Consider the following 23,827-nt stretch of genomic DNA (forward strand, 5'->3'; position numbering starts at 1 on the left):
CAAACTATATCAATAAACATGAGAAAAAATAAACTGCACACTCCACATTATATGTTACAATGTTGGGCTTTCCTGTGCAAATAATTTCTTATTGTCAATTATCAAGCATTCAAGAAATTGAGTATAACACCACTATCATATAACTGACTGGAAATAAAGAAAGCTGTGTTAAAAAAAATAAAACAAGAACACAAAAAAAAGGCATTTTTCCAATATTGCCAAATCAATGGCCGCCTGCCATGATAGATCAACTAGTGGAATACAAAATTCTTAAATTGACAGACTAGGACTATACTCTCACACTTTCAGTATGGAAGATTTTCCTCCTTTCATTCTTTTCTTCCCTCTCTATGACTAAAGTTTTAAATGTAGTATGGCCAAACAATGAAATTGGCTACAAACCAGCATTGACAAATATTCAGCAGTTTCACCTTATATGGTGCTCTAATCTGACTCTGAAATATTGTGTTTCTTGGTTTTATTATAGGGAAATCAAAACAGCTTCTTGGAGGTGAAAATGTAACACTGCTTGACGTATATAGCAGTTCATTTAAAAAAATATTATCTTGTTAAAGACAATGGATGACTTACAAATTTTATACTATAACTAGAAATATTTCCATTTAAAATAGGCCAAGTTCAAGGAGTCTTCATACATTTTAAACATTTTTTTACCATATTAGTGATGTTACTATTCTGACTACTGAAAATAAATTTCACTCTCTCTCTCTAATAATCTCATACACAATGTGAACTTTTGCTCCCTTCCTACCAAGTCTCCTAATTATGACATAGTCCCAGCACTCTGTACGTTCAAGTAGTATTTTAAACTATTAAGAGTAAAATTACTACTTCATAGCACTTTGGACAGTTTATGTTTCTTGAGAAGTTCCTCTTAATATTTATATTATAGCAGTGCTCAAAGGCCCTATTGTTCAAAGCGCCAAAGAAACAAATAGGAAAACAGATGTTGCCTTAATGAGAGAAATTCAAAACAAAAAACAGGAGGTGGAACAAAAATGAAAAATTAATAAAATGATGCAGCAACATAGGCTAGTTAGAAGGGTACAAGTCGATGATTCCAAACTATTTAAAAGGTAGAGGACAGGGGGATCCAAATTTTTGGAAAAACTCTATCCTCATCTCTGCCCCTAAACATAAATATTTTAAAATAAAGATTGGCTATTGGTCTAAACCAAAGGTGGGGAACCTCAGGTCCGGATGAGGTACCTGGATTGCCTGGATCTGGCCCTTAAGGCTCACTGCCCTCCAGCATGGAGAGTCTATGCTGGTGCTCCAACTCCCCTGCGGAGCCAGGATACTCAAAATCTACTAGCCTTGGTCTCCCCCAGGCTCTGAGGCGGGAGGGGAATACAGAGAGTGTCTTTCTCTCTCAGTCTGGGACCATGTCAGTGAGGGTTTTTTGGGTTTGTTTTGCTCTGCTTTTGGGAGGGGTTGTTTGTTTGGGGGGGGGGGATGTTTTGGATTTTTTTGTTTCTCATTTGTGTGGTGTGCGGCCCCCAACTGATTTTTCTGTGGGTCAGTATATCTAAAGATATACTACAGCTCAAACAGAAGTTATGGATTTCATGCAGAAATGACTAGGTGAAGTTCCTTCTCTTGTGTTAATGAAGAAGTCAAATTAGATCATTATAGTGATCCCTCTGTCCTTAAAAACTATTAATCTAAGTGTCAATAATTGCTTATTTTCTTGTAAGCATCACAGCAGTGGCAGGTTTTAAAAAGAGATTGTATTTGCCTTCTGTATGAGTACAAGGAATGAATTCCATCTGTAAAGGAAAATATGGAACAACACATGGAAGCATTTGTAGGATAAACAAGTATCAATGGCTGGCCTCATTAGCAAAGCACACTGGGGCAAAATGAGTAGAACAGAGTTATTTAATTCCATGAAAACATTCCTGGAGAAAGGCAAGCCTATGGGGGGTTCATTGGGGAGGAGAACATATATAAATCCTACAAAGGAGTCAAGCCAGGAAGATAAGAGGTACGAAAAAATCAAGATGGGATGTGATCCAGACTTAGACAAGAGCTTTAGCTGTCTAGGCCAGTGGTCACCAACCAGTAGATTGGGATCTACAGGTAGATCTTGGAGCATCTGACAGGTGATCCCGACTGGTTTGGCCTAGAGGCGATCAAGCGCTGGCACTTCAGCTGCCTCTCCTCCCACTCCTGTGCATCTTCTGCCCTTTGCCTTGGAGCTGTCCCCTCAGGAGCCTCCGGCTTTCGGTGCAGTGCAGGAGAGTGTGAGGGGTGCTCAAGCCAAGGGGCTCCCTCTCTCACCCTGTATCTTATCTCCACAGAGAAAAGAGGGGGCACAACAGGAGTTGGGAAGGAGTTTGCTGGCTGCTTTAGGAAGTGGTGCAGGGCCAAGGCAGGGGTGAGCCTTCCTTAGTCCCACTGCACCACCAACCAGGAGCCACCTGAGGTAAGCCGTGCCCAGCTGGAGCCCACATCCTGAAACCCCACCCCAGTCATGAACCTCCTCCTGCACCCCAAGCCCTGCCCCAGCCCTGAGCACCCCTGCATCCAAATGCCCTCCCAGAGCCTGCACCTCGAACCCCCTCTAACTGCCCAACTCCCTGCCCCAGGCTCAGCTCTGATCCCCTCTCGCACTCCAGATCCCTTAATCAAAGACCAGAACCTTCCCCCAACCTGCTGCCCCTGCCTGGTGAAAGGGAGGGAGGATGGGGTGAGCAGGGGTGGGGCCTCAGAGAAGGGCACAAAGGAGGTGGGGCAAGGGTGTTTGGGTTTGAAGGAGACCTTGGATTGCACTTACATTCAAAAAGTGATCTCGTGTCTAAAAAGGTTGGAGACCACTGGTTTAGACAGGGTTGAAACCTTAAATAGGAGTGTTAGCATCTAGTCAACTAATCAATAAGCAGGAGCTTATCAATTAGCACTATCGACTAGTCACTTCCCTCCCAGCTGCCGCTACGCATTGTAAAGCCCAGGGAAGCCGGCGTGAGAACGCGCTCCATCAGTCCTTTCTCTCTCCCTCTCCCTCCCACCCACCCACAGGAAGCCGCACACAAAGGCTCTAGCTTGGCCTCTGCTCCGTGGGTCTCTTTCTATTAATCAGACCAGAATTTTCATTTTCAGAATGAAAGAGACTCGTGGAGCAGGGACCGAGTTAGCACCTTCATGCATGGCTTCCCTGGGCTGTTTAAAGGAGAGCAGCAGCTGGTGGTGTGTGTGTGGTCTGATGAATAAAAAGAGACGCGTGGAGCAGGGACTGAGCTAGAGCCTTCGCGTGCGGCTTCCCTAGGCTGTTTAATGCAGAGCAGCAGCTGAGGTGGTTGTGTTGTGAATCGGCGTGAGCCAGACTGAGCGCTGCAACTGCCCTCCCTTGTCAACTAATCGAATAGTTGACAGAAAATCTATTGGGAAATAATCGCATTTTAACATCCCTAACCTCAAACAGGAACAAAAGACAGGACTATGCAGCACTGTAAAGACTAACAAGATGGTTTATTAGGTGATGAGCTTTCGTGGGCCAGACCCACATGAAAGCTCATCACCTAATAAACCATCTTGTTAGTCTTTAAAGTGCTGCATAGTCCTGTCTTTTGTTCCAACAAGACCAGACTCACACGGCTACATCTCTATTACTATTCAAATAGGAAGTGATGGAGGAAGAAGTGGCAGGATATGGACAAAGCATAAATATGGAGGTAAGAGAATCAAAAATAACTTCTGGGTTGCAGAACTCTGAGTAGGAGGATGAGAGTGATGTTAATCATAACAGATGTTCCCTGGAGGTGGTAAAGCAATGCACTCGATGAACTAAGATAGTTCTCTTTAATTTTTTTCCAATCTATATGCAGACTAAATTTTATTATGTGCACCAAATTATCACAATAGTGTAAAGATTTGGGCCACCAATAGAAAAAAACCCACTCTAGATATAACTAGGGGGCAGTAACCCCTGCTTGCTTTGCTTACCAAATCCCGTCTCCAGGGGTAGGCAGGTCCATCTTTCCCCCCTAGCTGCCAGGGAGGGCCAGAGCCATGACAGCCCTGGCCTCTCGCACTCCCTCAACTAGCCATTGAGGAGGGGAGGGTCAGGGCTGATGCAACCCTGGCCTCTCAGCTTCCCCCTACCCCCACCGCCTCTCATCCCCCTTCCTGGTTACAGCCACGGTCTTTCGGCCCCCTCTCTGGCTGCCAGTGGAGAGCTGGGGTTGAGCCAGGGGACAGCGAGTCTTGCTGTGCTCTGGGGCCCCTGATACTCTGGGACCTAGGAGGGAACTGCCACCTCCGCCTGGCCCACACTCCCATTCTCCCACCAGTGCCCCACAGCCGAGGGCGTGCAGGGAGACACAGGCACCTCTGCAGGCTATGAGCTGCCCAAGCTGTTGTGTCTCTCTGCTCGGGGCTCAATCCCACTCGCTGAGAGAGAAGCGGAGGCCTCGCATCCCTCTGTTTGTCTCAAGCAGCTCCCCGCTGTGACCATAGGCACTAAGGACCAAGTGGGCAGAGGGAAGCTGTGAAGCAGCTGGAGTGAGGCTGCCCTGCTTCCTGGCCACCTGATCCCTAGCCCAGCCCCACCACTGCCTGCTCCGAAGCAGCCCAAAGTGCCACAGGACATACAGCCCTTCCCTGCAGCCCTGCTACTCCACTGTGCCCAGGTATGGCTCAGGGTTCCACAGGGCACAGGGGAAGACAGAGGGAGGGGCTGAGGGTGGGAATACAGAGTGACACATGATGTCACTTCCATCATCCCACAAGAAAAGTTTTTTTAAATATGTATAGAGAGATATAATTTTTAAAAAGTTACCATAAGGATAATTACTCCAGCCAGGAAAGGTTTGGCATTTTGGAACTCAGTACCCAAAGAATTAAATTTAAATATATGAGAATAAAAAATATTAAATCCATAGAACAAATAACAGCATATTGAAGGAATAAAATTAGAGAGAATATGTATGCATTGCAGGAGGTATCAATAAGTAACAACAAAATATGTTAGATGAGTGTGAGTGTGTGTGTGTGTGTGTGTGTGAGAAAGAGAGAGAGAGAAACGCTCACACAGAATGTGTGTTACACACAAAGCGTGTGTTAGAGATGTCAACATGTAGACGACTGCAAGATTAACTGATAAACCTGGGCTTATTGGTTAATTCTGTTGACTACATGCATTCCTTCCCACCCCCAGCCCTGTATCAGAGGCAGCAAGGTTGGGAGGCAGGAGCCGATGCCTGTTGGGAGCTGGCTTTAAGTCAGCTTTAAGCCAGCTCCCCGTGAGTACTGGATCTGTCTGCTCCTCCACCCCTGCACTGCTACCTCTGATAGACAGGCAGCAGCGCAGATGGTGAGGGGAAGTAGGAGAAGCCAATACGCACGGGAACGGGCTTTTAAGCCGACTCTCCGCACATGCCGGCTCCACAGACCCGCCTGCTTCCTGCCTTGCTGCCTCCTCCAATGCTGGGGAGAGCTGCCTTAATAGCGGGCTCCATCCAGCACTGGCTTCACGGTGCCACTTGTCCCTTCACCCTGCATTGCTGCCTCTATCAGGCTCGCCATGGACAGAGGCTGCTCTGTGGGATGCCAGAACAGCCTCTGTCCATGGGGAGCTCAGACCATCCTGCGAAGAGGGGCTGCTACCACCCTAACCCCACCCCCTGGGGACTATCAAATAGTCATGTAATAATATTTTGTGCAGTTACACGACTATTCAATTAATCACTTTCTAACATCCTTAGTCATTATTACTCTATATATGGCATTAATAAGACTATTACTAGAATACTGAATCCAGTTCTAACATCTATATTTTAAAAGCAACATTAACAAATTGGCAAGAACTCAGTAAGCAGCTGCAAGAATGACCTGAGGGCTGAAAAACTTGTTTTACAACTAGAAAGATAAATTCAATCTATTCAGATTATCCAAGAGACAACAGAGGTAATTTGATCATCATCTATAAGTACCCACAGAGAAGATTTTCGACAGTAGAAGGCTCTTTAACTGAGCAGACAGACAATAGCATAATAAGATCCAACGGCTAGAAATGGAAACTAGACAAATTCAGACTACAAATGCATAATACTTTAAAAAATATTTAGGGTAGATGACCATTGGAACAACTCACAAAGAGATGTATTAGTATTTACACCAGGACTCAATGTCTTTCAAACAGATATGTTCTAGCTCTACAAGAAATGATGGGCTTGATTTTTGCTGGAGGCACAAGACACAGCAATAAGAATCTCCTGAACAGAGGATAGCTTCAAGAAATGATTCCCGAAGACCCCTTCTCACGTATATCTTACCAGTAATGATATATATGTTACGCCAAGAGGCAGAATCGAACCTGGAACCTTTGGAGTTTAGTGCGTGAGCCTCTACAACTTTAATTAAAAGCCAGCTGGCTCTCAGCTAAGGCTGTAGAGCAAACCCCTGATTTTTTTCTATAAGTGGTCTAAGTGCCACTACATGGGACAGTACACCACACTCAGGTGGTGTGTGGGTTACACATATAAGGGGTGATGGCACCAGCTAAAAATACTGGCATCTACAAGCTCCATCTTCCCATGGTGCCACTTTCCCAAGGTGACCCTTTAACTCCCAAACCCAATTTCTTTGATTTGGATTACATTGCTCCCACCACTTTGAAATGGCAACACAATGAAAGATTAAAAATCCACAATTTTTAAAAAAAGAAAACAGGAAGCCATAAATAGGGAAGGTTAGTGATACACGAAGTACATTTGCAAGACTTCCTTCTATTGCCTGGTTAACATTTCATGAGTTTACTGAAAAACATAGTTACATGTTACAATATAACCACAAAATAAGTCCTCTTAAGTCCCTCATGTATTTAGTTTAGTAATAACCTGCCATCTATTGAATATTTAAAATGCTTTTTTAAATTCTGTGTCCTTTTCCATAGCTTTGAAAAATATACATTTTCAATGTTTCTTGTTTTTCTAAATATTTGACTTAATGTCAATTCCCATGGACATTAGCATAATGTTTCTCTGATTCTTGTTTTATGGAAAGCAAAAATGTAAGAAGTCACAAATACTGTAAATTGAATAACTACTGTCTGATTCAATTATTACCTTCCATACAAAGCTGGATGAAATTTCGGCATGCTTTTGGTGCTTCTTTTGACCATAACTCTATATCAATATCACCAGCTGTTGTTTTCAGCAAAACCTATAAAATACATGCAAATATATTATTTAGCCATATTTCACTTAAACATTTACAGATGAAGTTTCTGCTCAAATAATATAATCACAAGTAAAACAATTCTTCCTATAATTTTAGGAATGCAAGAACAAAAATAGGAAGTTGGCCTGGTTTTCAGTGGCAGCTAGTATAATATACGAGATGAGAACTATTTGTCCTACAGTTTATCTGATACACAAGATACAACTCAAATAATAATTTTCATAAGACTTTATTGCCAATGTCCTGCTGTGTGACATTGGGTACCCACACTGACGTGGCCCCTGACTGAGGAGACAGACACTTCTTGCACACCCGAGTCTAGTGGGGCACAAGCTAGAAGATTTTGTGTGCTCCAGTCCTGTAGTAAGGTGTAGGTTTCCCAATGCTGGGGGGAGCCCTGAGCCTCAGGGGCTGCATCCAGGCAAGCCAGGGGCCACATCCGGCCCCAGGCTTGAGGTTCTCCACCCCTGACTTAAAGTAAAGTCAGGGTTTGGTTGTGCTAGGAGAACCAGAAGCCCAAGGAAAAGGACAGTTTTCCATAACATACAAAGGGAGGAGCTGCTGTTCTGAAGGATCCAATACAAGAGTCCCTGGGAGCAGCGAGCCCGCAGGGGAGAGCTATCCTATAGAGCAGGGGTGGGCAATAATTTTTGACCAGGGGCCACTTCAGAAATTTTTGAAGTGCTCCCAGGCCACCCAGGAAGGGGCAGGGCATCAGATAGAAGGGATGGGGCCAGGATACTTCCATGCTTCTGCACCCACAAACCCTCATTGGTCTGGGGGTAGGGGAGTGCATAAAGTCTTTGTCCCCCCCCAAAGAGAATCATCAGCTGTTCTGAAAAGCTGGCGGTTCCCTCTAAGTATTCGTGCCCCTGGCAGTGGGAGGAGACTTTGTATATCCCTCTTGTTGTCCCCAGATCAATCAGGGCCTGGGGAAGGGGAGCATGTGAAGTCTCTCACTCCCAGACCCCACCCCACAAGGGAGCACCCTGCTTAGAGTCAACAGTCAGCTGAGTAGCAGCTGGCAATTGACTTTAAGTGCTGAGGCCCTTGCAGGGCAGAAGGAGACTTCATGTGCTCTCCCGGCTCCCAAGCCCCAATTGGCCTGGGGATGGGGAGAGTGCACGAAGTCTCCTTGCAGAATGGGAGCAGGGTGTGGCACTTAGAAGCACCACGCCCCTCCCAGGGCGGTAGGAGACTTTGCTCACTCCCTTCTCCCTGCCCCCAGGCCAATAAAGCTTGGGGGTGGGGGAGCACACAGTGTCTCCTCCCACACTGCCAGAAACATCCAGCGCTTCTAAGTGCCACACACTCCTTGCAGGGCGGGGCAAAGTGGGAGGAGACTTCATGTGCTTCCCCCACATCCAGGCCCTAACTGACCTGTGGGTAGGGGAAGTGGCAGGGCTTCCATGGGCCAGATCAACTTGGCTCTTTTGTCCATTCCTGCTATAGTGTGTCCATTGGGGCAGCCATAATACCAAGGAAGTGGCCAGCAGGGCTGAGGCTCTGACATTTTGCCTGCCACCAGAAAAGGTAAGCAAGGCCCTCCTGCCAGGGAGACAGCCCCTGCCACCCTCACTCCCTCACCACAGATGCGGTAAGGGGGAGAGAAAGAGAGACCCTGCTGCACCCCCTGCTTCAGGAGGGATCAGGGGAAAGGGAGATAGCCCCCCAAATCCCGGGAAGGGCCAGGAGGGGAAGAAGAGAGCCCCCTGCCCTGGGTGGAACCAGGACGGGAGAGAGAGAGTCCCCCCATGACCTGGGCAGGGTCATAGGGGAAGAAAAGAGCCCCTGCCATCCCAGAAGGATCTAGGGGGAGGAAGACACCCTCCACTCCTGGCTGGGCCAGGAGGGAAGGAGCGAGCCCCTGCTTGCCCTGGGGACAAGCCAGCAGAGGGAGTTTGTAGTACCCGGTGCCCTGGGCTATCCACGAGGAGAAACCAGCAGCCACTCTGTCCTGAGCCCCCCTGTCCTGAGCCTGCCTCATCCACCCAATGCTCACTCTCACACACTCCCATGCCTCCAGCCTCATGCCCTGAGCTCCCCACATCCCCAAGGCCCTACCCTGACTCCTGGACCCCCACACTCCATGAGCCCTCTGCAATGAAGCACCTGGGCAATGCCAGATAAGTCTTCTAGTAGTAAAGAAAACAAAAAGCCTCCTCAATTCCTTCTTACCATCAGTGAGAGATGAAACTCCCCTATTCTCTTGTTTGCAAGTGAAGCAGCCTATTTACTCTTTCGTAGTCCTTTACAGTTGTTAACGTCAGTGAGTTAATAGTAGTTACAGTCCTTAGTTGTTTAGAGAGATTAAAATTCAGTTGAGAGATCTTCTCCTTCCCATGTACCTTTGGCACCAGGGCATGCCAAGGTCTCCAGGCTTCAAAGCCTCTGGATCCTGTGGTAAGTATATGCTCAGAAGCAACCCCCACACTTCATATATGAAGTGTTTAGGGCAGTGGTCACCAACCAGTAGATTGTATTATTTGTCGAGCCCTGGACATAAGCATCATGCATTCCCCTTGACCCACCCCACACTGATGTCAGTAAAGTTCCCCTAGTGATCTGCTTGCATAATCACAAAAAAGTAGTCCTTTCTGTTGCTGTACTCTATAGCAAGGTAAGCTGGTATCAAAATGGGGATTTGTCTAATGTATATCACAGCCTTGGAATCCCATTGCTACAAATCCATGTACTATGTCTTCCATATTACCAAGAGTTCCAAATTATTCTAAATTGCATACTGGGAACTTTACTCTTATCTCCCATAAATCACGGTGTGCATCATTTCTATCCCACCATAGGAGAAAACTTCCCTAAAGGTATTGTGCTAGACCAGGGTGGGCAATGAGTGGCTCACAGGCCAGACGCTGTTCACCACGGCAGGCCACTGATGCTTTATTTACCTGTGCAGCTGCAGGTACAGATGTTTGCAGCACTCATTGGCCACAAATTGCTGATCCTGGCCAACAGGAGCTGCAGGAAGTAGCGTGGACTGCGACACCACTTCTCGCAGCACCCATTGGTCAGGAACACTGATCGGGGGCCAATGGGAGCTGCAAATGGCCGTACCTGTGGACATGCAGGTAAATAAAGGGCTGGCGGCTTGCCCTGGGCTAACTGTGGTGAATTGCCACTGTCTTATTGCTCACCCTTTCACTATTCAGCGCTGGTTTGCAGGCTGGAATACCTACATGCAAGTCACCACACTTTGCATTGACCCAACTACTCTGCATGCATATGTTCAGTGCCAAGGCAAGCAATCAAGAATGCAAGCACAGGACTATATGCTCACACAGGCAATACGCTAAGCTAACTTGCACCTGCCAACAACTGTAACATAGTTGTAGGAGTGCTGGAACTACGGATGTGAATGGTTAACAGAGCAGCGTGCTGTGGGCAAGGGCGCTCCAGTCCAGCTGGAGCAACCTACACCCGCAGCCAGCCCAGCCTAACTGCTCCAATGTGTCCATGGTGAATGGGGCAGGAGGTGGCTCCAATACATCTGGTCTGGAGCTGCTCCCCCCACACCCGCCCCCATTTATGCGGTTGACTGGTTAAACATAATATTTATCTAGCTAGCTGACTGAATGGTATTTTACATTCCTAGATGGAACCACTTTATAGTGTGGGTGGCGATGATGGAAACCATGTACTTGTTGGTTATGGCTGCTTCAAGCCAGGAGGTGCAGCAGCTCTAGGGATGCAATAGTGTAGCCAATTAACCAATTAACTGGTAAGTAAAAGCTTACTGGTTAATGCTATATATTACACGCATTTCCCTCCTCCCCTGCCAGTAAATTTTTTAGCAGGCTGGCCAGAATCCTAGCTCACACCAAGTCCATGACCTACCCCCGCTGCAGCTCTGCATTTAAAGTGTATTAAGAGCTAGGCAGGCAGGCAAGCAAGCAGCCAAGCTCAGTTCTGCTTTGCACCAGGTCTGGGAACTCTGACCCCACCTAGACCAGAGGCAGCAGCCCAGGGCAGGCAGCTGGTCTCCGAGGGCAGCTGGTTTTTAACCCGGATTCCCTCATGGACCAGCTCCCACCTGGCACCCTGTGCTGCGGCCGCCTCTGTAGCCGAGGTAACGGCTCCTTGGGAGCGGGGCTGGAGTGCGCTGGCTGCCGGCCCCACCCCGGGGGACTATCAAATAGCCAGTAACAATAGGAATTGATGCGGTTTCTTGACTATTCAATTAACTGATACTGAACAGTCCCGCGGGCCCTTCTCGGCGCTGCCCGTCGGGCTCCCGCTCCCTTCGCCTTCCCCAGGGGCCTGGCGGCGGCTTCTGCTCCCCCCCCCCCGCACCTTGCCGTTGGTCGGAGGCTCCTGGATGTAGATGTTGCTCATGCTGGTGGCGGGGCGGGCACGGACCCGGCGACTCCGATTTCGCTCCTGGTCTGGCGCTGCTGAAACCCCGACTAGCTCTGCGAACCTCCCGCCATCTTGGACCCCGGGATTTGGCGCCGCGGCGCGGGGGGAGGCAGCAGGAGCGAGAGGCCAAACGCGGAGCCGCAGCACCCGCTCTGGGAAACGCCTCCGTCGTGCGCCCTAGGCCTGAGTTCCCCCAGCGACCCGCCTCCTCCATCCCCCGCACTGACACCGTGGTGTGATCCCGCCTCCCCTCCCCGCCTAATGGTACGGCCCGGTGTGCGCTGCCCAAAGCCCTCCGGCCGGGACGCTCGGGTGTCGGGCCTGCGTCCGGCTCTGCCCGGGGAGAGCGTGCGGGGCTCGTGGCTTCATGGCGCTGCCAGGTGAGGGCTCTGGCCCGGCGTGGGGGCAGCGGGCGGCCGAGGAGACCCTTGAGACGCTGGCGCGGGAGGCCGGGACGGGAGCCTGGGTGGTGAGGGCGTCCCATCGTCTCCGCTCGCCGAAACCTCCGGTGGCTCTTGGGGGGCCGGACCCGTCCTGGGAGGGTGCCCGTAGGTGAGACGAGCTCGGGGCAAAGGTCCAGGGGGAGACAACGCAGTGAAGCTTTGAAAAGAGCCGGGCAGCAAGTGGGGGCCGGTATCAGCCTAGAAAGGAAGTGGCCACGAGCCGAGTGAAGGAAGAAACCCAGGTTTCGCGGAGGGTCGGGTGGGGGGGGGGGGATAGTTATATACTGATAGCTAAGGCCAGAAGGGTTCATCATGATCAAGTCCTCTGGCATGACCTTTGCAGGCTACAGAATCCACCCACGCCTGTACGTTATTGAAGTCCTTGAATCATAATGTAAAGATGTCACATAACACTTGATTAGCCTCATTTACCCAAGTATCCTCTTTCTTAAGTTGTCCTTGGCTGTGTCTACACTGGGCCACTTATTCCGGAAAATCAGCTGCTTTTCTGGAATAAGCTGCGAGCTGTCTACACTGGCCCTTGAATTTCCGGAAAAGCAACGATGCTCTACTGTACAAAATCAGCCGCTATTCCGGAAAAACTATTCTGCTCCCGCTCGGGCATAAGTCCTTATTCTGGAACACTGTTCCGGAAAAGGGCCAGTGTAGACAGCCCAGTAGTCTTTTCCGGAAAAAAGCCCGGATTGCAAAAATGGCGATCGGAGCTCTTTTCCGGAAAAGCGCGTCTACATTGGCCACAGACGCTTTTCCGGAAAAAGGGCTTTTCCGGAAAAGCAGCCTGCCAATGTAGATGCTCCTTTTCCGGAAAAACTGAAAACGGAATAGTATTCCGTTTTAAGCATTTCTGGAAATTCATGCCAGTGTAGACACAGCCCTTGTGTATATCCCCCTGCCTTGGTAAATACCACTCCAATTTATTTGATGATGAGGATTTTACCTGTGGACGCTTATGTCCTAATAAATCTGTTAGGCTATTTCTACACTGCAGACTTCTTGTGTAAGAACTATTTTGTGCAAGAGTTCTTGCACGAGAGTGCGCCCACACTGCCTTGTGCTTTTGCACAAGAGCATCCATGGCAGTGTGGATGCTCTTTTGCACGAGAAAGCTCTGATGGCCATTTTAGCCATAGGGGTTTATTGTGCAAGAAACCCCTGTTGCCTGACCACACTGCCTTCTTGTACAAGAGCTCTTGCGTAATAGGGATTATTCCTTGTAGGGAGAGGAATAACTCTTGCACAAGAAGTTCTCTTTTCTGATGTTTTACTGTAAATTTACTTGTGCAAGAACACACGTGCAGTGTAGACATTTCACAAGTTTTTGTGCAAGAACAGCTGTTCTTGTGCAAAGAGTCTGCAGGGTAGATGTAGCCCCCATCTCTAAGGTGCCATAGGACTCATTGTTTTTGCAAACACAGACTAACATGGCTGCCCTTCTGAAAGAATTCATCAGTACATTAATATAACTCAACAAGTGATCTCTGTCCCATGCTGTCTGGTATGGAGGAGAGCTGCTTTCTGACCACAAATGCAGCAATCAGACCACTGAAACTTTTCTGCAGTTACAGAGTTACCCAATTACCTGCTTTTTAATATTCCTACTTGCTACTAGCAATTGTAAATGGGTCATACCCAATCTCTGCAGGGGGTGGATGGACAACAACAGAGCAGGGCAGTTTCCCCTGCTTTAAAAAGACAAAGTAAAGCTTCTCTCAGGAACTTACTCAGCAGCAGCCAACACACACACTCTGTCACTGTCACACACTCTCAGTCTGTGTCACAGTCTCTCTTTCTCTAGCCACGAACCCTTCCACCTGAAGCCCTGCCCCTTTTGGGATGCCTGAAACCAACCTGTGGCCAAGTACAAAAAGTACTTGGCACTAATTGTTTTAACATAGAATATCAGGATTATGGTGATAGGATACATGGTAGAAAAGTGACTTTAGGGATGTTGTAACACAGTTGTATTCTGTTTCCCTTTGCATTATGGCTCAATGCTTTTTCTTACCAAAATAAGTTAAAAAGTGAGAGAGGGACATGTTTTGGGCAGTGTTCCCTCTAAGCTGTGCAGGCAGCACAGTTTCACAGGTGATTAATCAGCCCCACCGAGCCAGGCTCAGGGCTCTGTGCATGGAGCTGACTGATTAATCATCACCTGTGAAGTTGTGCTGCCTGTGCATCTTAGAGGGAACACTGGTTGTGGGAACAGGTGATGCTCCTGATAGTAAGATGGCCTGTGAACAAGCACTAGATATGATTGTTATTCACCTTGGGGGAAATGATTTGGGGAACCTGTAAAGGGGTAGGCTCATTGTTCAGATCTAAGAGGGACTTGGGGCAGATCCTAGAACTTTCCCAGGAGTAAAAATTAATTGGTTGGACATGTTGTGACACAGGGTTTGGCAGGAAGCTGTGAAGCCTCCATGGGTTGACAAGAGTAGGAAGTATGAGAACAGAGAGGGGGCCAAAATCATAGATGGCATAAGGGAGTTGATGATTTCTCATCCTGCCATACTATATTGGACAATATAGGGTTCACCTGCAGATTTAGAAGTTGATATGTTTTTGGCTGATATTGAAGGCATCAATAGATTTCTGGGAACTGGGCTAGGTGTGAGGGAAGACAGTCAAGCTAATTGCTGGAGCCTCTGTCACAGATGTTCAGTACAGGTACTCCAATAGGGAATTGATAAAGTGATCCAATAAAATAAATTTAAACACAATTTAAAGAAGGTATTTAAAGGAATGGAGATGGGTGGTTAGAGACTGGTATGACTGGGAGTTAGCCCCCTCTTTTTGGAAGAGGATGAGATGTCCCAGCAGTGGGATTGCTAAGAACCAGAATGAGGAAGGGGCAGCGCTGTCCCCACATATATGCAAATGATTAGAGAATTATATGCACCATAAACTTTAATTTGCTGGGTACTCCGAGACATTTAAATCACATCCATTGTATCTTATCCTTCTGGCCTAGCCAGACAATAGACTAGCTAGTTACAGATTTTTTTAATAGACTGAAGGAGTGGGCTGTGCCCACGAAAGCTCATACCATCTACATGTTTTGTTTGTCTATAAAGTGCTAGCAGACCATTTGCTTGCTGGTTTTTTCTGTAACAGACTAACTCAGCTACCACCTGAAGCCACTGCAATATGCATATGCACTTTGACACCATGTTAAATCAAATATAAAGGATAAAAAGAAACAATTTTGTGTGTTACTAATTAGAACATAAACAGAAGTTTGTTTGTTTTCAGGTGGAAATAAGGATAACATAAGGGCAGGATGCAAGAAGTGTGGCTATCGTAAGTATGAAGGCAGTATAAAGATGTCCACCATTTTGCAGGGAGGCAGGGGAAGCCCCATGCAGCCACCTGCTACGGGCCAGCTGGGGCTGCAAGCAGTGACGGAGGAGAGGGGCTAGATGAGGGGCGGCACTGCGGGACCAACCCGGCAGCACCCCAGCTGCTCTGCCCCGCTGCTTCCGCCTCTTGCAAGCAGGTGGCAAACAGCGGTGGCAGACTTGGGGAAGCGGCGGAGCAGAGCAGCTGGGGTTCTGCCGGGTTGGTCCCGCAACGCCGCCAACCTGGCAGCACCCCAGTTGCTCTGCTCCGCCGCTTCCCCAAGTCTGCTGCTGCCACCGCTTGCAACCTCAGCTGGCCTGTCACCGGCGGCTGCGTGGGGCTTCCTCCGCCTCCTTGCAAAACGGCGGAGGGTTTGCCCCTCGTCGTGCCGTTCCCAGCTGAGCCCCCCCCCCCCCTCGCCTCTCCTGCTGGTCACAGTGCGGGTCCCAGCAGACCCGTCACAGCCCCCTGCTGGAGTACCTCCTGATACCCTGGCATATCCGATAATCCTGCACCTCCTGGGTCCCAAAGGTGCCGGATTATTGGAAGTCTACTGTAATAGACTATAAATAAAAAACAATCTTCAAAAAAAATTAAATACTTTTATTACATATGATATAATTTTAAATAATTATTCCCTTAATTATTTATGATCATTTTGTTGACATACCTTCCAAACCATTTTTCATTGATTTAGAAAAAGGTTACATGGTAAGAGAGGTTGTACGCTTTCTTCCAGCAGGTTCTGACACTGTTGGTTTACTTGCCAATGCCACTGAAGGCAATTATGTGTTGGTATAGGATTCATTTTTTGATATTCAGTGTTGTAAACTTTCTGGATACGAAAGAAATCAGTAAAGCCAAGTAACCTATTTTGTTTTAATGTTCCCTACTGCTTTGGCTTTAGGAGATTATCTTCAATGTGAAGAATCTGTGTTTGTAGCAATAACTAGCCAGGTTCCTGTGGAGACTTCTAGCAGTGTTTCCTTTTTGTATGGGGCTAAATTATTTTTCCAGCTGTCAGCTTTACAAATGATCGTAAATGTGGCACTCTCTCTTTCGTATTCCCCTTCCCCCCTCCAGTCTATTATTTTAAGATGAGTTAGGAGTTTCTGTTCTCTGGATTCAAATTTAAGATTTTTGGCCCCTCGTTTGTTTGGATTTTTTTAAATACCTATTGATATAAATAACTGCTGCTGCAGGCAAAGTCTTCTTTAATAGCATTTCTAATATTGACTGTATTAAAAAGGAATTGGCCCATTTATTATCTCTAAGCTAGAAATGTTTATCAATTGCTACAGTAAATGGGAGAAGGTTGTCAGTTCATTTTACTTTATCCTGGAATTTTGATTTTGAGCTTATCAAAGAAAGAATATGTTTTAGATAATAAGGAATGATGGTATATATACACATTTATATTTGATAATTTTGGTTACTGCAGATATAATTTGTCACTGGAAGAGAGGAGATTCTCACATTTCACTCTTCTAAAGAACATTTTTAAATTTGGAAATTCAAGTCTTCAGGGAAGGGTATGAGACACATTCACAAATAATGAAAAAAGTTTTCAGGGAAGTGGTTCTAAAAATTCTAGAAATATTGATGGGAATAGCACCTGATGCTAATGAGAACCCTCACTCCCTAAAACAAAAACATGGCCCCAAGCTTTGCAATAGTTTTTCAATGTGATGTTCCCTTGTTTTCCCACTGGCAAACCAAATTAAAATCCATTCTTTTTATTAAATCTGTTCAATACATACATGCATATTTCTCAGCACAAAGCAGTAACTCTTTAAAATTATTTTATAATTTGGTGTGTTTCTGCTTGTGGCTTGCTCTTTTATTCAGCTGGTCATCTGACATTTGAATGCCGAAACTTTCTCCGGGTGGATCCCAAAAGAGACATTGTTTTAGATGTTAGCAGTACGAGCAGTGAAGACAGTGAGGAAGAAGAGCTGGGGAAACTGCAGGCTTTACCAGAAAAAAAGAGTAAGTTTTAAATAGAGAATAATTCTGATGTGGGCAACTATATCATATATAAAGTCCCGTAACTGTCACTTCACTGTTTTAGAGTTCACTTTTTGTTCTATATAATCCAGTGACTTAAAAAAATTGCTTCTATGGCATGGCTTTAGGCTGAAGAGATTTGAGACTCCCTGACACTTTGTGGAAAAATGAGAAAAGCTTCTACATAAAAACATTTGACCAAAATTTTCAAGCATGGGTGCTTAAGTTTATGCTCTTGCATCCAAAAGACTGATTTTGGGACTGTGTAACTGGGAGGAAGTAGTATACATTATTTCATTGATGTTATCCTTTTGCTTAATGTATAAGTGGAAATATTCCCTTTTTTCCAAGTTGATGGTACCCTTTCTTTGTTCAGTCTATTGCTTCTCTCAAGCATTTATTTGAATTCAGCTAATAGTTATGATTTGACAGTTAACCTTCAGAAGGATAATTTCTCACACTTTGTTTGGGGAAATGAGGCTGAACCTCCAGAGAGTAAGAGAAAACAGGTGTGGTTAATTAGTCCACAAAGATATGCATCTTCATCAGAAGATGATGCAGGAGAGCTAAGGTCTCAACATACAAAAAGGCCCCGAATGGTGGATAGTGGTCTGTTCTAACATACAGTATGTCATATAGGATACTTGATTCCAAATGAGATGAAGAAGAAGAAGAAGCTCAGAGTTACAGGCGGAATTGTAAATAAAATGGACTTGTTTCTAAGGGAGGCGGGGGATGGAGCTAAGTTTTTATTTGATTATTTTCCATTCCTTTGACAAACAGAGGTGACTGCATATCCCTCCTTGAAGTAAAGGAAAACCCATCTTATGGACTCCTTCAGGAGTTTTCTCCTGATCTGTAGGACTAGATGCAATCAGATTGGAGGGAATTGGGATTTGTTTTAGGTGTGTGTTCCTTCTTGGAAGCACTCAGATCAGTATAGTGCTCTTGGTTCAAGGTTTACCATTGTAGTGTTCCTTTACTTGGAGATTGATGTGGTCTGTGGCCACATTATCTGTCCTACCGTGTTCATAGTGGAAATGGGGTAGGTTTAGAAGTTAAAATTAAAAAAGAACAAATTAAAAATCACTTAGAAAAGTGAGATGTCTTCTGGTCACCAGGGCCTGATGAAATGCATCCTAGAATACTCAAGGAGCTGATAGAGGAGGTATCTGAGCATTTAGCTATCATCTTTGAAAAATCATGGAAGTCAGGAGAGATTCCAGAAGACTGGAAAAGGGAAAATATAATGCCCATCTATAAAAAGGGAAATAAGAACAACCCAGGAAACTTCAGTCCAGTCAGTTTAACTTCTGTGCCAGGAAGGATAATGGAGCAGGTAATTAAGGAATTCATCTGCAAACATCTGGAAGAAAATAGTGATAGGTAACAGCCAGCATTGGTTTGATGTGATTTGTTCTTTACAAATCCATCTGATAGCTTTCTTTGATGGAGAACAAGCCTTGTGGATAAAGGAGAAGCGGTGGACATCGCATACCTAGACTTTAGTAAGGCATTTGACTCAGTCTCGCATGACCTTCTTATCAATAAACTAGGCAGAAACAACTTAGATGGGGCTACTATAAGGTGGGTGCATAACTGGTAGTTATTAATGGTTCAGTTATGCTGGAAGTGGGGTTTCACAGGGGTCTGTTTTGGGACTAGTTCTGTACAATATCTTTATCAATTATTTAAATGATAGCATAGAGAGTATGCTTATTAAGTTTGCAGATGATATGAAGCTGGGAGGGGTTGCATCTGCTTTGGAGGATATCATAATTCAAAATGATCTGGACAAACAAGAGAAATGGTCTGAGGTAAACAGGATGAAGTTTAATAAGGACAAATGCAAAGTACTCCATTTAGGAAGGAAAAATCAGTTTCACACGTACAGAATGGGAAATGACTGGCTAGGAAGGAGTACTGCAGAAAGGGATCTAGGTTGTTATAGTGAACCAAAAGCTAAATATGAGTCAATAGTGTGACACCATTGCAAAAAAGCAAACATAATTCTGGGGTTCATTAACAGAAGTGTTGTGAGCAAGACACAAGAAGTCATTCTTCCACTCTACTCTGAACTGATCAGGCCTCAATTGGAATACTGTGTCCATTTCTGGGCACCACATTTCAGGAAAGGTGGAGAAATAGGAGAAAGACCAGAGAAGAACAACGAAAATGATTAAAGATTTAGAAAACATGAGCTATGAGGGAAGGCTAAAGGAATTGGGCTTGTTTAGTTTGGAAAAGAGAAGACTGAGAAGGGGACATGATAGCAGTTTTCAGGGATCTAAAAGGGTCACAGGGAAGGGGTGTGTGGGAATTGTTCTCCTTGGCCTCAGATGATAGGACGAGAAGCAAAGGGCTTAAACTGCAGCAAGGGAAGTTTAGGTTGGACATTAGGAAAACCTTCCTAACTGTCAGGATGGTTAAACACTGGAATAAATTGCTTAGGGAGGTTGTGAAATCTCCATCACTGGAGATATTTAAGAGCAGGTCGGACAGACATCTGTCAGGGATGGTCTAGATCAGAGGTTGGCAACCCACGGCATGCTTGCCACTTATGGTACGCAAGGCGATTTTCCCATGCTATGTCTGTTATGTCACCACTACCTCCCCTTTTGTTGTTCTTTGTTTTCCACACACAATTTTAGCATAATTGAGTACTAGTGAAATATATTAAGTGCCTTAATCAGAGTCTTCTTTTTGTTTGTTTGTTTTTTAAACTAAAAAGAATTGGGAAAGTGAGAGAAGCTACAGTGGAGGTTTCCTCACCAGTGTTTTCAGTCACTGCTTTGACAAGCTATCTGAATTAGGGATATAAAATTTTGATTAGTTGATAAGGTGCTTCCGCCTTTGAAGTGTAACAATAGTCCTAGGGCTATTGTTACACTTCAAAGGCGAAAGCTCTGCAAAGAGCACTGGGACAGTGGGGGACTGTTTGATTCCCCCACTGGCCCCGTGCTCCCCACAGCGTTTCAGAGCAGCAGTGCTCCCCGTGGCGTTTCAGAGCAGCAGTGCAACATGGAGTCCGGGGTCAGCCGGGAACTCTGAATCCCCAGATGACCCCGGTCTCCATGCGGCACTGCTGCTTTGAAGCATCCTGTTCTCCCCCCTTGCTGCCTCTTTCTGATAGAGGCAGCAAGTGGGGGAGAGAACAACTAGTCGACTAGCGTGTCGACTATCCGATAAGCATTTGCTTATCGGATAGTCGACTAGTCGTTCACATCTCTAATCTGAATAGAACAAATTTCTGATTCTCTGTGCCTGTTCCGAGCCCTCTTCCATAAGGAGGTCAAATATGTTTGTATTTTTTGTGACATGTGCCTTATGTTGTATCCAGCTTTATCAATAACAAGTTTGATTGCTATAATATGCTGAAGAACCACAACAGAGTGATGACATACGTGTTCATCATCCCACAGCTGCCATGGATAAATCCTACTCCAGTATAAATAATTTCAGTTTGTGAGAGTGACCATATTCAGTTTAGAGTACACACGCAAATAGTAAATGAGATAGTGGGGGGGAGGAATGGCAGTTATTCAGATAAACAAGAGTGTGTGTCTGTTGCATTTGATAAATGTGGGAATAAATAGGACCTCCTTTCAGGTTTTTGAGTTTCAGATAAATGAGGCTTGACTGTTACTACAGAGTTCAAGAGGATGTTGGTATTGAAATCCCCAGAGTGGATGTAAATACAAATATACTGTTGTGGAGGAAGAAGTGCAGGGAAAGCATTCCTGTGAATGTAGCAGTTTTTACCATGTTTTGCATACTAAATTTAATTCTCTGATATTTACGTTCAGGCTCTTCACAGTGAGTTGTGTAACCAAAGTGCAGCAGTTATGCAAAATATTTAAAATGCGCCAGAAAATTAGCATTTGATTACAAAATTTTTTGGTCCTGACACAAATATTAGCAATGGAAAAAATACTGATTTCAGTGACAGTTTTAAAATTAATTTTGAAGCTAAAAATGAAAAATATATTGTATAAAATGCAATTTTTATATCTGCAGATACAAATCAGGAAGAGGAAAAGAAGAATCTAAAAAGAATAAGCAAAGAAAAATCCAAATCAAAGAAATTAAGTAAAAGGTAACTTACAAATACCTAATTAATCTCAAAACAGAATTTTATAATTAATTGGATTAATAATTTAAAATCCAAAATATGCCATCTAAATTGTTATCCATACCCTGTGTGAATGGATATTTATTTTTGCCTCTACAAAAGCAGGTATACTAAATTTGAATTCTGATACAGAATGTTTATCTTGTAAAACTAAACACACATTACTAATCTTTGCATACAAATCAGGATCATGGTTAAAAAGTGATAGATATTGCAGTTACAAATGTGAAAAGAAAACTCTTGTTTAAATAAAACTATCAACATACTTTAAGGCTCTGTTCCACAGAGTCATGCATGTGCTTACCTTTGGGCACCACTGAAGTCAGAAGATAATTCTGCACATTAAGGGTGCGTCTACATTGCACCATAGGTCAAAATAAGACACACAATTTGAGCTATGCAAATTGTATATCTTATTTCGAAATAGCTTATTTCGAAAATTGGCGCTGTCTACACAGCACATATTTCAAATAAATCACCATTCCGAAACGTCCCTTACTCTTCATGGAATGAGGCTTACAGGAATGTCGGAATAGTGAGCCCGTTCTATTTTGAAATAACAGGCGTGCTCAGAAGAGGTGGAATGGCTATTCCGGTATCCTGAAATAGTGCTGCAGTGTAGATGTAGCCTAACTGTCCATTTGCTCCCTGCTAATGTGTATAGAAAGTTCTCTAGTACACTATGACTATTACTGCAAGGAAGCCAAATCCTGTGTGTCTGTCTCTCACAAGCAGTAACAATGAAGTTAATGGGGCTGTTCTCAAGTAAGATAAAGAGGACTTACCCCATTGCAATCTTAGAGTTTGTGCTCAAAATCAAGATGCTACATTTTCATGAAACATTCTGAATGCCGCACCAGATTTATCTCTTATTAAACAAACAGGTCAGTTGTTTGACCACTTTATTAAGTTAAATACTGTTACCATTTGGTCAAGGTTTCATCTCTTTATGGTGCCTGGGTTTTATGTTTTCAATCCATTGTCTTCAGAAACAAATATGTAAGATCATTTGCTTGTCAATAACGTTTCATCCTTGAAATGTCTACATTCCATAGTTTGGAAAGTGCTGTAGACAAAGCAAAAGAATAAAATTAATGTTTAAACCAGTGTAATCAGTTTACAACCATGAGTCACTAATTCTTTCTGAACATAACCTAAACTTTTCTGAACGCTGTAGTTCAGCAGTACTACAAATCTCACTTTCTTGGTGAGGAAGTCTCATCAGAGAGGTTTGGATGAACATGAATAAGGTTAGATTATCCATTGCAGGCTGGTGTGAAAAACCTCTCTACCTACTGCGTGAATTTGTGTATTAGTATAATCTCCACCATTAAATTCAATATAGAGTCACACATGCATACCCTGATTGATAATTTAATCTGTATTAACTTTGAGGTTTGCTTGTTTGTTTATATTTAACAGATCTTATTCATCAAGTGTCGCTGCAGAGGAAGAGCCAAAACCAAAAAAACAGAAATCCCATAAAAAAGAAAGGAAAAAGGAGAAAAAGAATAAATCCAAGAAAGGAAAACATCACAAAAAAGAAAAAAAGAGAAAAAAAGAAAAACATTCATCCTCTGATAGTTCAGACTCCTCTAGTAGTGACTGAAGAGCCAGTGCTTTCATCTTCCATTACCCTGAAAGATTAGGATTCTTACCTTTCAAAGCTATCCTTTATGTGCTTTACAGCTTATGTGTTTTTACTGTCAGATTAAAATAAATATTATATAACAGAGCTTTTAAAAGTTTTAAAAATATTTAAAGTACATTTATTTACAAATATCTACACCTTGATAAGATGAAAGATTGGGTGGGGAGGAGGGGAGAATCTACACTGTTGGGGTTTTTTTGTTATTGGCTGTTTAATGGCATTTCACTATTTTCATCCTATGCAACTTGGACCAAAAAAATAGACTACTTTAAACTTTTGTATTTAGTCTGTTTCTGGTCAGTTTTTGATTGTCAATTTCATCATCAATTTCCAGCCTCTGTCAAATAGAGGCTAGGGACACCATTACTACCCATCCTGGCTAATAGCCATTGATGGATCTAATCTCCATGAATTTATCTAGTTCTTTTTTTAACCTGGTTGAAGTCCTGGTCTTCACAACATCTTCTGGCAAAGAGTTCCACAGGTTAAAGAAAAACTTCCTTTTGTTTGTTTTAAACCTGCTACTTATTAATTTCATTTGGTGACCCCTAGTTCTTATGTTACAGGAACAAGTAAATAACTTTTCCTTATTCACTTTTTCTACACCAGTCATGATTTTATAGACCTCTATCATATCTCCTTTTTTCTAAACTGAGA

The 23,827-nt window shown here is 44.5% G+C and overlaps 2 protein-coding genes across 3 annotated transcripts in view; one reads left to right on the plus strand and one right to left on the minus strand.

Annotated features, from left to right (window-relative positions):
- The window catches only part of CWC27 (CWC27 spliceosome associated cyclophilin), a 226,962-nt gene extending 215,227 nt beyond the window's left edge, over nt 1–11,735 (minus strand). Inside the window, exons 1-2 of one of the 2 annotated variants that reach the window (XM_075932399.1) lie at nt 11,512–11,735; nt 7,089–7,185 (exon numbers count right to left, since the gene is read on the minus strand). In XM_075932399.1, the coding sequence (XP_075788514.1) occupies nt 7,089–7,185; nt 11,512–11,553 (139 nt within the window). In that variant the 5' untranslated portion in view covers nt 11,554–11,735. The remainder of the gene's footprint in view (nt 1–7,088; nt 7,186–11,511) is intronic. The other variant, XM_075932398.1, reaches the window with a different exon arrangement.
- A 47-nt stretch (nt 11,736–11,782) lies between these two features.
- Nucleotides 11,783–23,254, plus strand: LOC102460411 (uncharacterized). The gene is made up of 5 exons (XM_075932400.1): nt 11,783–11,957; nt 15,294–15,341; nt 17,229–17,369; nt 21,405–21,483; nt 22,942–23,254. Exons 1-5 carry the CDS (start codon nt 11,945–11,947, stop codon nt 23,126–23,128), a joined length of 468 nt encoding a protein of 155 aa, XP_075788515.1. The 5' UTR covers nt 11,783–11,944; the 3' UTR covers nt 23,129–23,254.
- Nucleotides 23,255–23,827: the final 573 nt, after the last annotated feature.

Source organism: Pelodiscus sinensis, chromosome 6, assembly GCF_049634645.1.
Source record: "Pelodiscus sinensis isolate JC-2024 chromosome 6, ASM4963464v1, whole genome shotgun sequence".
Lineage (NCBI taxonomy): Eukaryota > Metazoa > Chordata > Testudines > Trionychidae > Pelodiscus > Pelodiscus sinensis.

Excerpts from the sequence above, each read along its gene's own strand:
- LOC102460411 (XM_075932400.1), top strand. Across the intron at positions 15,342-17,228 it reads ATGCAAGAAGTGTGGCTATC|CTGGTCATCTGACATTTGAA; the intron begins GTAAGTATGAAG and ends TCTTTTATTCAG. Across the intron at positions 21,484-22,941 it reads TCAAAGAAATTAAGTAAAAG|ATCTTATTCATCAAGTGTCG; the intron begins GTAACTTACAAA and ends TATATTTAACAG.